Source organism: Eucalyptus grandis, chromosome 2 (assembly GCF_016545825.1).
Source record: "Eucalyptus grandis isolate ANBG69807.140 chromosome 2, ASM1654582v1, whole genome shotgun sequence".
NCBI lineage: Eukaryota > Viridiplantae > Streptophyta > Magnoliopsida > Myrtales > Myrtaceae > Eucalyptus > Eucalyptus grandis.
In genome coordinates this window covers 40,841,655-40,859,811 of record NC_052613.1, presented here as the reverse complement: position 1 = coordinate 40,859,811, position 18,157 = coordinate 40,841,655, and the positions used below count along the sequence as shown (strand labels likewise).

The 18,157-nt window shown below is 40.0% G+C and overlaps 1 protein-coding gene across 1 annotated transcript; it reads right to left on the bottom strand.

The window, feature by feature from the left end:
- Positions 1 to 12,925: 12,925 nt before the first annotated feature.
- Positions 12,926 to 17,545, bottom strand: LOC104435355 (disease resistance protein RML1A-like). Its single transcript, XM_039307092.1, has 4 exons — positions 17,399 to 17,545; positions 16,224 to 16,274; positions 13,898 to 14,181; positions 12,926 to 13,214 (listed from the first exon to the last, which is right to left on the bottom strand). Exons 1-4 carry the CDS (start codon positions 17,543 to 17,545, stop codon positions 12,926 to 12,928), a joined length of 771 nt encoding a protein of 256 aa, XP_039163026.1.
- Positions 17,546 to 18,157: the final 612 nt, after the last annotated feature.

The following is an 18,157-nucleotide window of genomic DNA, read 5'->3' as shown; positions in this document are numbered from 1 at the left end:
CCTTTCGATCCAATATCTGCACAGGTTCTTCAATGTACCTCACTTTCTCATCCACTTTGATGGCTTCATGATTGAGTATGTGACCAGGATCCGGCTGGTACTTTCTCAGCATCGATACATGAAACACATCATGCAAATTTCCCAACTTAGGAGGCAGCGCCAAATGATAAGCTACATCCCTTATCCTTTCAAGTATCTCAAAAGGTCCGACAAATCTAGGGCTTAACTTACCCTTCATTCCAAATCGAGATATTCCTTTCATTGGAGATACCTTAAGGAATACATGGTCTCCTATACTAAATTCCAAAGGCCTTCTACGCCTATCTGCGTAGTCCTTCTGCCTACTTTGAACAGTTTTAACTATTTTCCTGATAATTTCAACAGCTTCAATGGTAACTTGTACCAGTTCAGGTCCTGTCAATTTCTTTTCACCTACTTCATTCAAGCAGACAGGAGTCCTACATCTCCTTCGATATAATGCTTCATAGGAAGCCATGTCTATACTTTTTGGAAACTATTATTATATGCAAATTTTACCAAATGCAATCTTCATCCCAATTTCCTTTAAAATCAATTACACAAGCCCTCAACATATCCTCTAATGTCTGGATTACTCTTTCTGTTTGTCCATCTGTCTGAGGATGAAAAACAATACTAAACTGGAGTTTAGTTCCTAATGCAATTTGAAGACTTCGCCAAAAGTTCGAAGTAAATATTGAATCCCGATCTGAGGTAATAGTCATTGGAACACCATGTAAGCGTACCACTTGACTTACATATATGTCTGCATATTTGTCCATTGGGTAATCCATGCGAATTGCTAGGAAATGAGCAGACTTAGTTAAGTGGTCTACTATTACCCAGATAGAATCATGACCACTTGATGTCCTTGGCAATCCTTGCACAAAGTCCATTGTTATATGTTCCCATTTCCATTATGGTATGTCTAACGGTCTCAAAAGTCCTGCGGGTTTGCGATGTTCTGCTTTTACTTGCTGGCACGTCAAACATTGAGAAACGTGCTTAGCCGTATCTGCTTTCATACCATTCCACCAAAATTGCTGACACAAATTCCTGTACATCTTTGTACTTCCTGGATGAACATTGTAGTTACTCCTATGTGCCTCCGACAAAATTTCCTTCTTTAATTCTTTGCCGTCGGGAACACAGAGTCGTCCTTGGCATCTTACCACTCCATCTTCAGAGACTTGAAATTCTGGTCTTTTTCCTAAAGACACAGTGTCTTTCACTTTCAAAATCTCTGGGTCAGATTCTTGTAAGGTCTTAACTTTCTGAATAATTTCGGGTTCAACTCTTAATGCACTAAGCATATTTGTAAGACAATCCATTTCCAATTTAAATTCCGAGTCCGCTACAGACTTTAACAAGTTCCATTCTGCCATTCTTAAACTTGCCATTTCCATAGCCGACTTACGACTAAGAGCATCCGCTACCTTATTCGCTTTCCCTGGATGGTATCTTATCTCACAATCATAATCCTTTAACAACTCCATCCACCTCCTTTGTCTCATGTTCAACTCCTTTTGTGAGAATAGATTTATCAAGCTCTTATGATCCATATAAATCTCAAACTTTTCCCCATATAAATAGTTTCTCCATATTTTCTAGGCAAACACTATAGCTGCTAGTTCTAAATCGTGCGCTGTGTAATTCAGTTCACGGGGCTTTAATTGTCTAGATGCATAGGCTATGACCTTGCCATGCTGCATCAAAACACATCCCAGTCCTTTGTGAGATGCATCACTATACATTGTAAAACCATCAGATCCTGTCGGTATAGGCAGGATTGGAGCCGAGGTCAATTTCCTTTTAAGCTCCTGGAAACTCCTTTCACATTCCCCATTCCACTCAAACTTCATATTCTTTCGGGTCAATTTAGTTAAAGGACCTGCCAGTCGTGAAAATTCTTCAATAAATCTCCTATAATAACCAGCCAGTCCTAAGAAACTCCGTATTTCAGTAGGTGTTGTCGGTCTCGGCCAATTTACTACCATCTCTACTTTCGTAGGGTCTACTGCAATTCCTCCTCCTGACACTACATGCCCTAAAAATATTATCTGGTCCAGCCAAAATTCACACTTGCTAAATTTGGCATATAGCTTATGATCTCTCAAGGTTTGCAACACTATCCTCAAATGCCGTTCATACTCTTTAGGGCCTCTTGAATATACCAGAATATCATCAATAAAAACAATTACAAACTGGTCTAAATAAGGCTTAAATACCCTATTCATTAGATCCATAAATGCAGCCGGCGCATTAGTCAATCCAAATGGCATAACTAGGAATTCATAATGTCCATAACGAGTCCTAAACGCAGTCTTACGAATGTCCTCTTTCTTCATTCTTAGCTAATGGTATCCTGATCTTAAGTCAATCTTAGAGAAGACCGAACTTCCTTGGAGTTGGTCAAACAGGTCATCAATTCTAGGCAAATGATATTTATTTTTAATGGTCACTTAGTTCAGCTGCCTATAGTCAATGCACAAGCACATCGATCCATCTTTCTTTTTCACAAACAAGACTGGTACACCCCAAGTTGAAGCACTTGGCCTAATGAATCCCTTGTCAAGCAACTCTTGCAGTTGCGCCTTTAATTCCTTTAACTCGACTAAGGCCATCCTATACGGGGCTTTAGATATTGGTCCTGTTCCAGGCATTAATTCAATTTCAAACTCAACTTCCCACTCTGGTGGTAATCCAGGCAACTCTTCAGGGAATACATCTTGAAATTCGTTAACTACTCGAACTTCCTCAAGTTTAGGCTCCTCTCTAGCGTAATCTTTGACTATGGCTAGGTATCCTTGACATCCCTTGTCAAGTAACGCACAAGCTTCTACTGTCGAAATAAGTGCTATAGGTAGGTGGGTCTGACCTCCTAAAAATTCACAACTAGACCGATCAGGTAAGACGAATTGGATCACTCTTCTATAACAATCCATTTTGGCTCGATACTTACGAAGCCAATCCATTCCTATAATAACATCAAAATCATACATAGTCATTACAACCAAGTCTATTTCCATATCTTTTCCTCCCATTGATATCTTACAATTTCCACACACCAGCGTAGACAATACCATATTCTTTAAAGGCATGGAAACACAAAGAGGCGTCTCCGGAGGCATAGTTTCTATCTTATTCAATTGTCTATATATTTCAGTCATAAATGAATGCGTTGCACCCGTATCAAACAATGCATATACCTTTTTACCATTGATAAGGATCGTACCTGAGATGACATTTTTGGAAGCTTCCGCTTCCTCTTGGGTGACCGCATACACCCTTCCTTGTGCTGGTGGTGGCCCGAGGATTCCTTTGTAAGTTTGATCTAACTGACACTACGATATCCCTATCGCATTGAGCCAACACTCATTTGCGACCTTTCTTGTGGGCAACTTCTCCTGAGATGACCCACTTGTCCACAACCAAAACATTTTCAATCGTCCATTGCAAGGTCCTGGGCCATGTCGCCCATTACACCTTTGACAAACATCAGGCTGATAGGGTGCTTTCCCTATATTCAGGCCATTCCTTGCTCCCCCAGAATTTCCAAAATTACTCTTCTTCTTCACATTCCAAGTCTGACCTTGACCAAAATAGGGTCTCTTACCCCTTCTCACATCATTAAAGTTCAGCGGTTTCTTAAAATCCGACCGCTCTCTTAACAGTTCCTGCTCCACTAACCGTGCCCTTTCATAAATCTCATGGTAATCCCTTATGTTCAAAGGCACTAGTTGCTTCATAATGTCAGTTCTCAACCCTTTCAGAAATCTCTTAGCCTTTTCCTCCTGATCTTCAATCAGTTTAGGAGCATATCTAAACAGTTCAGAAAACTTAGCCTCATATTGGTCCACTGTCAGCTCCTTTTGTTCTAATTGAACAAATTCCGAAATTTTCTTGTCCTTAGCACAGTCAAAAAAATGCTTTCTATTGAAAGCTCTCACAAACTCTTCCCAGTTAACATCAGTACTTGGTGGAAAGATTATGTTCTTCAAAGCTCTCCACCAAAACTTTGCATTTCCCTCCAACTGGTACTCTGCCAAAGTTATTTTCTCAGCATCATTGTAGTCCAACAGCCGGAAAATTTGTTCCATCCCATCAATCCATTGCTCCGCCTCCTCAGGACTTCCCATTCCATTGAACTTAGGTGGCTTCAGCTTTAGAAATTGCTCCACCAGTCCTTGAGTACGGCGTTTCGCTCCCTGTTCTTTGCGCTTGTCTTTCCATCAGATTTCCAATATTGGCTAATGCTTGCAGGATGTCTTCCATCCGGGGTTCAGCCCTTGCAGTAGAGGCTTCAGCCCTTGATAGATGAGCACTTCCAGCTCGCACCATGACTTTCCTACAATTTCCAAGCATTGCCTCAGGAATAATCGAGGCTCACTATCTCCATTCAAAGCAGCTACTACTACTATATAAGTAACGTATACATGTTACTGGTACCAAAAAGCAATTCATAATAACTACCAGGGATCTACGAGTGATTACTCATCACCCGTTATTCAAAGTTAATCAATTATTTTGTTTATATCCTATGCTGTGCATTGTCATCATGTTCCTCAATTTCCAAATGAGGCTCCTTATCACTCCACCTATAACCATTTGGTCTAATACTAAAACAACACCGGATGTGGCACCCCGAAGCGCCCAAGGTCACCACATCCTACCAAAGAAGTACCTTACTTCCTAGGCATATATATATATATTGAAAACGGTCCAAGCGCATCTTATCTGCGGAAGCATAAACGAGTCTTACAATCCCCCTTCAACAACCATGATACGATACGATGCACACCACTAAGTACCATAGGAAAAGATAAAGCCATGCCACTTTTATTTATATATTTGCATGATGTATTTTCTCGGGTCGGTACAACAAAAGAAAGGCCAAGACTTTTAGTTATACTCGGCCATAACCCCCAAAAAGAGACTCTCGATCCCTAAAGTAATCACATGACGTCCTCCATCTAACAGCGGCGGCTGCTCCCAAAAAGAAACACCGGCTCTCTACCCTTCACGCAGCCATCACACCCATCTAGGTGCATCAGGCGGTGGCGGCGGCAACATCCCTCGCATCACCCCATCTCGACGAACGTGAACGGATATGAACTCTTGTATGACAGGGCCCCCAGCCAAGCCCACATCATACATCACTATCGCGCGCACCCGAAGAAACGTCAGACCAGGAATGGTGGGACAGTCGATCTCCGCACACTCAACCTCCACATCCGATGGAAGGCTGTAAAAGACACCCCGCGTGACAGCAGGGAGCGGCATCTTTATGATCTGAAATGTTGGTCCTCGAAGGGGTGAGTACAGCCACTCTGCAGGTAAAAGATCCAATAACCACTCAATGCATCATATAAAACAATCATAGCATAATACATGTCATTCATGCATCCAAGCATAACTTACCTTGAAGCCATGCATATACCATCATACATCCTCATCATAATCATATTACATACATATCATCATGCCATAGCTAATCATCATCATGTCATACACATATCATCATATGCCATAGGTGATCATCATCATGTCACACACATGTATTATCATGCCATATGTGATCATCATCATATCATACACATATCATCATCATCATGCCACACATCCATACGTATGTCATCATATCACATGTGCATGATTCAATTTCCACTTTTATCTTTCAATTTGATCACCACATCTCTCTTTCTTGGGATAAGCAATTTCATCCCATACTTTACCACTCGCACCCCAACCTGGCATCACGAGAAAAACCTCCGGCATTCAACTATTTATGGCCACCGGGCATCCGGCACCCCCACAGTCCGGGCATCTCGCATCCCAACTGGCATCACGAGGCATCCCCTCGGGCACAAACCTCCGAGGATTCCGGCACCCAACCATTCCGGGCATCTCGAAACTCCCGAGGACATCCGACCATGTATCTCAATACAATCCGGGCATCCGGCACCCCCCATCCCGGGCATCCTGACACTCCCAGGGCATTATCAACCGCTTCCAACCGTTTCCTCATTTATCATTATTCATGTTCACCAATTTATGTCTCAACTCAACATGGCACATGATGTAATGGCAAACAAGATCACTTTCATCCTTTGATTCATACATGCATCTCCAATCATGATCATACATGCAGCAAGACACAATCATTCATAACAATACCATTCATGGAGTCCATACAATTTAGAATAGTCCATTTATCATGCCTTTTTGAAGTTTATTAAATTCCAGCTTATACCATTTTAGAAAACATTTGAATTAAATATCCATATGATTTTCAAAAATCATGAAATCAGGACATGAGATAGACAAGACAATAAGGTAACAATTTCGTGGAGAACACGTGCCCTAAAGGGTTTCACACAAGAAGATGTAATCCACACAAATACAGCATGAGATTTCGGATAGAGACAGATTGCGCAATTTCTGAAATAATTCGATTAAAATACCCGAATGACCTCCAAAAATTATGAAATATTACCAGGTTATAGTAAAGACCCTAAAGTATATTTTTCATGAAGACATCTATGCGAGATTAATTCTAGATAATTTTCTATAGGCGTCCGAAGCTCCTGCTTCTAGCACCGAAACGTCTAGTATAGCTATCTCCGAAATATCGAGTTTTCACCCACTAATTGTTCTTCGTTTCCTCTGAAATTTGGATATGTTTTGCTTCAAAAGGTCCCCTATAACTTTAATTAATTAATCTAAGTGAAATTATCAAAGAATAGTCATCATATAGGTCCAAGAATTCTCGGGTATCCAGTACCGTATTTTCAGATTTGCTGTCTTCAAAAGAAAGTCGATTCACTAGGCTACACTTGTTCATTTTACCTCAAATTTGAGTATGTTAGTCTTTAGGATGTTCTCTACAAGTTTCATGCAGAAGTCGAAGGGAAATTCTCGGTAGAAAGCAAGATGCAACCCACCAAAACTACCAAAAGGTCAGCAAAGCAGTTCCAGATCTAGCATCTTGGTAGGAAGAGGGTTTCACCCCTTAAATATCAACCATTTTGTCCCAAATTTTAGTATGTCATACTTTGCGATGTTTTCTACAACTTTTATGAAGGAGTCTAAGTCAAAATACAACTCGAAACACGCATGCAAGCTTCCACAAGTTTCTGGGTCAGGCGGTATACACGAAATCAGCAAGCTTTCTCAAGAACAAACCACACTAGCTTCGGTTCCTTACCTCTAAACACCCAAGATTCAACACTATTTCAACCACACATGTAAGACACGCATGCAAGAGTAGAAAGTGGATCCTAACTTGCCTTTAAGATCAAGAGAATGATGGCACATGGACGGCACACGGACGGCGAACGGACGGCGAACGGACAGCGAGCGGCTCCTTCTTCCTCCTCTCTCGGCTTCCCTCTCTCTCTCGCAACTCTCTCTCTCTCTCTCTCTCTTTTTGCTTGGACGAAAACCCTCAACCGGCCACTCTCTCTCCCCCTTTTGTTTCCCCTAAACTCCATCATTGGCAATCATAAGGTGCCTCCCCAATAGCCAATGCATGGAACCCTCTTTTTGCCACTTGGCAAAGCTCATGCAAGGTGGGCTTGGGCTTGGGCTTGGAAGAAGTGGGCCGGCCACTCCTCCCCCCCCCCCTTGGTCGACGGTCACACTTCCTTGTGCTTCAATGGGCCAGCCATCTTGGCCCATCAAAATCCACTCTTGGGCCTAAGGCCCAAACCTAAAAAAAAAAATCAAAATTTACCTTTTATTCTTTCTTTTATAGATTTTAAGTTTTAAATTCCACATGGCCAAAATCTTGTAACATTTTATTTATAGGAATTTAGTCTATGAGGTGCATAGCCAAGAATAGATTATTCTCATTAATTTATCCTATAGTACTAATTTAAAAAAATTCATGAACACAAGCATATATCACTTAGTATTAAGAGAAAACTAATGGCTAAAACATAAACCATAGGTAATTTCATTACCTAATTATGGGCTTTAATTCCTCTAGAGGTTTTCTTGAATTTTGGGATGCCACATATGTTACTCAAGTAAAGACTTAATAGAAGATATGGCACTTAAGTGGTCGAAAAATAAGTTATAGCACTCAAGTGAGCGTTGTACAAAAGTTACGGCATTTGTGGTGTTCTTAGCCCAAAACAAAGCAATCGTTGGCAAAGCCATGCTTAGGAAAAGGTATAGTTTTTTTTTTAATGAATTACTCATGAATACACATTTCAAGTTCACAAAGCCTTATCATATTAACTATGACATCCAATTGAAAATTCTCTTAGTAAAATCAAGTAGAAAAGCCTTCCCTCCTCCTCTTTCCCTCTTGGTTGTTTATTGACCTGAAGTTTCTCTTCTATTTGAAATTGTACATGCATACAAATGTATTATCAGGTCAGGTTCTAGAGATCACAACCTCAAAACCTCCAATATTGGTACTTATCCATTCAACTAGTAAGTTTTCGTGCATACCATAGATGATTGAGTAAAAGTATGGTATGAGTTAGAAAGAGAGAGAGAATCATCATATGTAACAACAAGTTAAATGAGTAGAAGAAAATAACACTACTCCACCTAAGTTAAACCTAGTGGACCACATGAGTGCATCCTTTACATACAATGAGCAAATTGTCTATGACACGTGAAAAGACGTATGAAACATTAAAAAGAACATTTTTAAATAATAGCAAACTGAACAATGACATTTCTTCTGGATTACTGAGGTTCTTCCACTTATTTGGATACCAACTGACCTTGTCCCCAAGCTTATCCAAAATTGAAACTTCCTCATGGATGGAAAGGAACAAAAAAAGGGTTAAAGGAGTAGAAAATAAGAAGAGAAAAATGAGAAAACACAATTGGAAAATAAAACTTGCTGGTGGGCCAAAATAAAAGAGATCAAGCTGTATGCATCTTTTTCTGTCAATGACATCTTCATTGGTCCGATAACAAAATGTAAACTAAAACACCAAATCTCTTTTCAGTTAATCAAATGTTAACTCCACGATAGAGAGATGGTTCTGCGAGACTCACCTTATGGTGTTTGTAAGACTCAAGGAAGCCCCGAAAGTCTTTCCTCCAACCGAAGATTAGCATGTGGCAAGTATTCAGCAATTTCGTGCTCGACACATCAATCAACCTTTCCAACGATCTGCATCCACAAACTTGTAACTCGTCCAAAAACTCTAGATTTTCAAGGCCCTTGACAACCCGTAGTTGATGGTTGTGAAAGATTTTGAAAGACTTAAGGTTCTTTAAGTTTGACAAACCACCAAGACTTTGCACATACCGACAGTTATGAAGTTCGAAGTATTCCAATGATTCCATTGTACCAACAATTTGTATCTCAAGTATCTTATTGTAGCCCCCAGAACGAAACTTCGCAATTTATTTAAGGCTCTCAATGGAACGATTAGTCTTCCCTCACGACTAATCTGTTGGAGAAATCATTCGGAATATTTTGAAGCGACAAAACGTTTCTATCAGTCTAGTCTGAAGTTTTGCAGACTCTTCTATTAAAGTCCGAAGACCTCCGGACTACGGACTCAAGACTCAAAGTCTATTCTCATTGACAGTTTCTAATCCGTTGAAGAAAGGCTATCGAACTACTTCATTAAGGAGTTTGGCCTTATCGACTGGAGAAGATCTCTTGGTTGGATATGACATAATGGATTCCTTTATTCAAATCAAGAATGATTAAAGATCCGATGATTGACGAAGTATTCCTGGAAGGTTCAACTTATGGAAACCAAGATCCCGATTGTATGGGCGAGCGGGATTGATGGGCTATCGACATGTTCCTTTAATAGCTCGAATAATCTTCCTAATTGATTCTGTCCAACGGGAGGATTGGAAGAATCCCTTTGGTAAGTGCCAACGGGTATGATGGCACAAAGAAGTATAAAAGGAAGACGTTCCAGTTGTTCGAGGGTGCCCGATAGAAGAATTCCAAAGTCTGAAGCTTTTTGATTCTTAGTCAATTCATTTACTGAGCGAAATCTTGTACACAAAAGAGAGTCTATACTTTGAGATACCTTGAGGAAGTGTGATAGAATATCTACACTGTGGAATCAAAGGAAAGTAGTGCTATAATATCTCTTTTGTTCATAGTGAAATCCAGCCAGTGGGCTATCAGTGCAGAAGAGTGGACGTAGGCTTGGAATAAGCCGAATCACTATAAACCTTGTGTTCAATTTTCTCTTCCTTACTCTCCGCTTTACTTTGATCATAGTTCGATTTGTTAACTAAAGGAGAGCTTCCTTTCTGTTGTTAGTCCAGTATTGCTTTCATATCTCAAGAAATTATTTTTACACCTATTCACCCCCCTTTAGGTGCTTATACTATATCAAAATCAACTCATTAGCAAACTCGTTGTTATCAGTCCCAGCTTCCCCCACATAAACTAGCCTGTTGAAGGACCTGCATGATTCAATAGACAATGCCTCCAGTGATTCTAACCAACAAAATTGGATCTCCACTAGCTCTTGACAGTCCTTCACCTCGACATCTTTCATCTTCCTCATGCTTGATAGCCAGAATTTCTCGAGGGGTACACATTTTAGCACCCGCAACTCCCTCAAATTTGGAAGATGAACCCCTTTTAGCTGAAATTCCTGCACTGAAGACTCAAAGAGCTCTAAACATTACAAATTTCTCAGGTCCAGAGAGAGTGACATAGTTGAATTGAAATTATCAAGGAGTAGCTTTTGTAGAGACAAGGGAAGTTGTGGAAAGGATTGCAAGTCAAATCCATACAAATCAAGTGTTCTTAATAGGGTAAGGGAGACCAGCTTAGTAGGAGCAGGGACATTGTAAAGTCCCAAGCTCAAATTAGTTAGTTTGGATAAACCCCCAATCCACTGTAACTCACCGCTACAAATTTTATTTCCTCCTTCTCTCGTATCATTGAGATCCAGCTCAATCAAATTAGTCAATTTTGAAAGATCTGGGATTACCCGCAATGAATTGGATGACACATGTAAATGGGTTAAACTTGTTGGAAGAGTTGGCAACTCTTGAATTTCATGACATTGCATCAACTTCAATCTTTGCAGGCAAGGAAGCATGCTAATGGTCTCTAGAACTTTACTAACAAATGCATATGATAAATCTAGGATTCTTAGAAAGGGTAAACTTTTGATTTCATAAGGAAGTTGACCTTTTAAACTGGGACTATTGACTTTAAGCACTTCCAGATTTTGAAGCAGTCCAATATCACTAGATAACTCCCATGAATTTGCTGAAACTAAGGTTAACGGCATAGCTGCAAAATGCACCTCCCATAATGATGTCAACTTGGAAGTTTTGTCATCCAACAAAGCCTTTGTACATAGAAGTACTACAGATTCACCATGCCCCCCATTTCTTCAGACAAATCTCCAAGTAAAAAGCAAAAAGAAATCCTCAGCTCAATCAAACACTTCAACTTCCCTATAGAACCATCAATTTTTCTCAAATTCGCACAATGTTTGAAAGTAAGCCTCTTTAAATTCGGGCATCCAGAGAAGTCCGGTGTTCTAGTTATTCCGTAACACGCTATAAGAGAAAGAACTTTCAATTTTCTTACCATCTGTCAAAATAAACGCAATAAATGATTAAATACTACTTTCAAAGAAAATTTAATAGAAATAAGCATATTACACACTTTGACTAAGCTTTGTAGATTCAAATCATCTATGAAGTCATTGTCTGAAAATTGAAGAACGACCACACTCTTTAAGTGCACCACACTCTTTAAGTGCACGGTGGTTGGCTTAGATGAAGGATTACTCCAAAAAAAAAAAACCAGCTTAAACGGTAAGACCACTTGCAAAGTTACCAACGAAGGTTCCCCCATTTAATTTGAGGTACTTTAGATGCTCAAACCTTCCAATTTCTTCACTTTTTATATCAACATCAAGATAACCTTGTTGTAGATCCAGATCCAATCCTTCAACATTCTTCATCTGCAAAATGAGAGCAAAAAAAAAAAAAAAAAAAAAAGAGTGGTATTCAATATTCTATTTCAAAGGAAAGGATAAAATTGGGAAAAGAAGAAAAAAAGAGCATGCTGAAGTAAAGGATTTTCTATTAGAAAAATATGAGGTTTCTCCTGAGGTACTTTACCTCCTTTATGGTTAATGTATCAAGGATCTCCTTGCAAATCCATAACCTACTACGCTTTCCAAAATTCGTTAGATTTTCTTGGTGAACAATTTCTCTTCTAGGATGTCTGAGTTGATCATACATCCAAAACTTGTTCTCTTTAATTTTTATTAAAGACATTCTATTGAGGACATTGACCCCATCACCTTGGAGAAGCCCATGATCTTCCCAGAAGTAAATTGCATTTGTCTTATCCTCACCAATGAAAAGCATGCAATATCCAAGAAAATTGGTTGTTGCTCGACACTTAAGGCGTCATAGCTGATGTTCAACTTTTCAAAAACACCCTTGTGAGGTGCTTGTCTTAACTTGTCCAATGTTTCTTTCCATTGTTCTCGTGTTTTTCGAAAAAGGAGTGAACCAATTACTTCAAGAGCCAACAGAAGTCTCCCTGTAGCAAATACAACTTCTCTTGAAAGATCATTATAATCATCTGAAGGCAAGTTGCTATTCAATGCATGCCTACTGAAAAGCTCAAGTGCTTGATCAGTACTAATCAACTCCATTTCATAATATAAAATTCCATAATTTAGTTTATTAATTTGCAAAACATGTTCATCTCTAGTTGTAATCAATATCCTAGATCTTGAACACAAAGTCCTGTTTCCAACTAATATCTCCACTTGTTCACCCTTATCAACGTCATCCAATGCAATAAGGACTCTCTTATTGCAAAGTGCATCTCTAATTCTCTTAATTCCATTATCAATTTCATCAATGTGGTTTGTTCCTGCACGAACGGTGATGTTCAATAATAGCTTTTCTTGTGACTCAACTAAGCCATTAGCACTTGATGATTTTTCTCATACATCTTCAAGAAAACAGCAATGCTTTCCAAATTGAGAAGAGAGTTGGTTGAAGACAACCTTGGCAAGAGTCGTTTTACCAATACCCCCATGCCATGAATTTGAATGAGGTGCACATCATCAAAGTTGACATCTAACAATTCCTTGACCGCTACAACTCGATTTTCAATTCCGACTAAATATTTAGTCACCAGTCTATCTTTTGTCTTCAACTTTTCCAAGACCTCCTCAACTACAAATTTGATCAGTTCACCATAGCTGGCACAATGGACAACCATTTTAGTTGGGGTACAATGCTAAATCACGATTACCTAGCTAGAAGTGATATTATTCAAGCACTGAATAAACTACACAATAATTGGCCAAATAATGGGCCCTTAACGATCTAGAAGTACCGTCCAGAAAACAAAAAACAATTCAGAAGTGATCTTCTAAGAGCCCATATTGGACATTAACATCACTCCGAAACATACTTAGTGCAACGTATGTGCCATGTCGTGAACCGAAATTTGGACTTGATTCCAACGTGAGTTTAGCAACAACATTCACACAAAATAGACGTATAAATATATAAGTATTTGGAAATTTCATATTATCATTTATGTTCGAGTGACCGCCATAGAAGCTGAACGTGTTCATGAGAAGAAATGTTTAACGTATTGAAAAATTTATTATTAGATAGAACCATGCGTGGCATTTAATTATTATCCCATTCTTTTTACTCCCAATGCTTACAATCAAATGTTAATTTAGCTACCTAGCTATTAATATTATAATTCGCCCATAATAGAAGATGACCTCGTTGAGCAGTTTCACATTTATTGACAAACATAGCATAGGTTCATCATTTATTCTCACCTCAATCATATTTGAGTTTTTATGCTTATAATTAAGGTTCGGGAATATTGGAGAAACAAGCATCTCGAAAACAGTTAGCTTACCCAAACTTCTTGGCTTCCCACCCCTTTATTGCACCAACCACCTTGAGAGCCTCTCTCCATGCATTTTCTTGCTTATCACTCAACTTCTTCTCGCATTCCAAATTGAGTATGGCATCATGATAGAGCGGAGTTCTCAACTTAACATCATTAGGTTCCACGCCATAGAAAATAGGTAGGATCACTTTATCACCTTTCGATTTGGAGGTGTTGTCCACAATCCACTCAAGCTCACGGAGACACCATTGGCTCGAAGCATAAGTTCGAGACAAGATGGGTATGTAGACCTTGGAGTCATCGATTGCTCACTGAAGCGATTTATCAATCCATTCACCAACACGTAGCTCTTTGTCATCTCGAAAGACGCAGATTCCAATCAGTCAAGCTATGGTAGAGGAAGTCAGTAAATAAATCGCGAATGTCGGGTCCTCTAAAGCTTAGAAACACTTGATATTTGCTCCCCCATGACGTTTCTGCATCTGAGCTTGCCATAGCAGTAGCTTGCTCCGCTTAGCAGATCTCTCTCTCTCTCTCTCTCTCTCCGTCTGACTCAATATTCTTTACAAAGTAATGGAGTAGTTATAAGAAAACCAATTTAAATGCTTAGGGTCTGTGAGAACATGGAAGAAGCAAAAATTTATAGTATTTTACTACGAAGACCATAAAATCAAATTGCTATTGGTTGATGAGGACCGAGGTAAACGAAAGACCAAAATTGCTGGGTGAACATACCATTTGAATTCTTAAAATATTCTGAAAATATTTATATAGAAGATGAAATTGACTGACCATAATATGAGGAGTGTATTTCTGTTGAATTTGTAGATGCGATTGAAAAAAAAAATGTTTGTTGAGGGAGAGGGAATGGTGGAATAGATATTTGCGAAATGTGTATTTCAAGCACAACGTAGCTGGCTTGTTCTGTTTAACTTAAATAAATAAATAAATAAAGAAAAAGACCTCCAACCAATGCAAGTTGAACTGTTCTGAGTGGACCTTTTCTGACCTCAAATTTGCACACAATAGTTCCAAATTGCAGTATTCAATTGAAGTTGATACCGATCTACTCACTCTTCTTATTATGTTGATTTTTCATTTGCGGATGATCTCTAAACATGGTACGCACTGAAATGCTCTATCATTGTTGTCAAGACAATTGAAACAGGAGAGAGAAATAGCAATATTTGATCAGGAGTAGCTAAGTAGGATTTTCATTTGAACTTAAAATTCCTAACTTAAAAAATGGGGACAATAAGGAATTTGCTAGATAACATTTCTGACTAGATCATCCCTTTGATAGGTGAATATGAAATGGCTAAAAGTCGTAGAATGTCGCTGCATCAACACATTTCGAGGCAATAATAGAGTAGTTGTAGGAAAAACAAGCAAAATGCTATGGACCAATGAGGAAATGTTTGGAACAGAAATCATATTTTTTGGCGACGAGGGCCACAAAATCAAATGCTATCAGTCAATGAGACAAAAAACCAAAGAATGTCTTGGAATTGATAATACTGGGGCAGAAAAGATGGAATGACGCAAAACGCAGAATCTTATTTGATGAACAGATGGTGAGTGAAGTTTTAGCTGTGCCACTAAATCCTCAAGCCACACACATAAAACAGTATGGACAACTACTAAGGAAGGCATTTATTCGGTAAAGGGTGCATCCCATCAAATTAGAGACAGAGAAAAAACATTTTACTAGCTACATCCTCTTTTCAGCCACCCCGCACTGTATGGAGCCAAATTTGGCAGATGCAAACTCCCCCAAGAGTTCGAATGTTCCTATATGGCATATGCCGAAATATCATTCCCACAACGGAGAACCTATACAAATGGAGAATCTAACCTAGCCCAGCCTGCCCTTTCCACACTCAGGATGTGGAATCATTGGAGCATCTCTTCTTATCATGCCCCTGGACGAAACCGATTTGGACGAACCCGGCAGTAAACATCCATTTCTCAGATCATAATATAACACGAATTGAAGTGTGGCTTCAGAATCTTCCATTACAGACAAGGAAAGGTCTCACCTTTGAACTGGTAGCTGTTATCCTTCAGTTTATTTGGAAGGTGAGGAACAATTTGTTGGAAGATATGATTTAGTAAATCATATCAAATTGTAAATTGATATGTAATATTGTCTATCTTAGGTTTAGAAAGATAGGGGAATATTTATTTTCCTTTATTAATTCTTTCTTTGTAATTAAATACAATGTACAATGCAGAGATTACATTCAATAGAGAGAATACAAATTTTCTCCTATTTCTTTTTGCTTCCGCATGCTCTTCTTTGATCTTTTGACATGGTATCAGAGCTTCTGACGATTTTGGCATAGCTTCCGCTTCCATCTTGATTGCCTTGAGGAACTGTAACCTGCAAAACAGTTACCGAAAGGAATCAATTCTTTTGAAAGATTTTTCTTTGCTACAATGAACAAATCAGAAGCTCTCACCTCGACACTAGAAGACCAGCCAGCAAGAGATGTGACGCCACAGACTACGCACAATCCATATTCAACTGTCGTGACGACTATGGCTGAACAACAACTCAGTCAAAGCCAAATCCAGCCTCAACACGTGCAATGGCAGACTTTTCCGGCTCAGTTTAATCTGGGGCAACCCTTCTCGGGTCATCCTTGCCAGTGGATGCCGTATCCATGGATCCATGGGACAAACCCATCTACATCACAGCCGGGCTACCAAAGCAGCATGCGAACCGATGGTGGCCCACCAACCAACAAGTGGGGCGAGGCTCTACCTTCGGCCAGGAGCAGACGGGCGGATCAGGTGAACTGGGTGGGACGAATCCCTACCCGGATTTCTTCAATGCGGGTTGAGGAAACATGTCGAATACACTGAATGTAGGGGCGAATACCTACCCGATTTCACCTGTTTTTTTTTTCCATATCCAATCCTTGCTGCCGGAGGACGGCCGGAGCCCGGCGACCCTTTTTACACGACGAATGCCGACGGACCAGAATTGAAACTCATCAGTCAACAATTAATGGGTCCAGACAACTATGCGAGTTGGTTGCGGGAGCTTTGGTGTGCCCTGGTAACAAAGGATAAGGAGGGTTTTCTCGACGGAATGATTCCGATTCTGACCAATGAGCGAATGGCTCGATTTTGGAAAAAATGTAACCAACTCATCAAAACTTGGATTGGGAACTGTATCACAACCGAAGTCGCAGCAGGACTTCCCCCGACAGAAGATACGAAAGAGATGTGGGATATCATTAAGGAAATGTATGGAAAGCTAGATCAATGTATGGAAAGCTAGATCAAATCAAGATCTTTTCCATAACACAGCAAATTTCGCATCTGAAACAGGGCAATATGAGTATTGCGACAGTCTATAACAAACTATTGGTGCTATGGAATGAGATGGAATCGGCCGAAGAAAAATTCGACTGGCCCGAACCCATCCTACAGCAGTACAAGATCATGCGCGAGAGAGAGAAGGCGATTAGGTTTCTCCTAATCTTAAACGAGACATACCTTTCCTTTCGACCTCAGATCCTGACCATGGATCCCATGCCAAACCTTGGCCAGATCTATCAGCTCGCTCTCCAGGAGGAGAGCCAACAGAAGACAGCGATTTATGGAAAGGGGAGCGAGGCGATGGCTCTGGCCGCAAGAGGCCATTTTCGCTCTCCACAGAGGAACCCAGGAGTCGGAGGATGAAAGGGGGCGAATGTAGGGTTGAGAAACCCTAGCCCTAATTTTGCCGAGCAAATGGACGGTTCCGATTTTGGTGAGCAATCGGACGGCTCCCAATTTTTGGCGACAAGGCCCTTCTTAAACAGTGCACGGAGTAGCTTCGCTGGAGCAGATGGGCCGCGTGGAATCAATGGGCCGTGAGGAATAAATTCCTATGGACCAGATAGTGCACGCGGATTTCAGCCCACTAGATCAAAAGGGCCATATGGGCCTACTTTGGCCCAAGCTTTTCAGCCCGGCAACAGATTTCCTTCAACTGCAAAAAACAATGGTAAAAAAGGAAGAGGTAAATTATATTGTGACTATTGTAAACGTCTGCACCATACAATTGAAAATTGTTGGAAATTACATGGGAAACCTGGAGAAAAAGAAAAAGGGAAATCTTCACAAGTTTTTTCAGGTGTCGGGTCAGCCCAATGCACGGATCGATTACCTATGAGCAAAGACGTCGAGGAACTGATGGGAGCTTTAAAAAGATTGGATGCCTCTGATAAGGCTGGGAGTTTCACTGGTACATCTTATTGCTTGATGAATTCA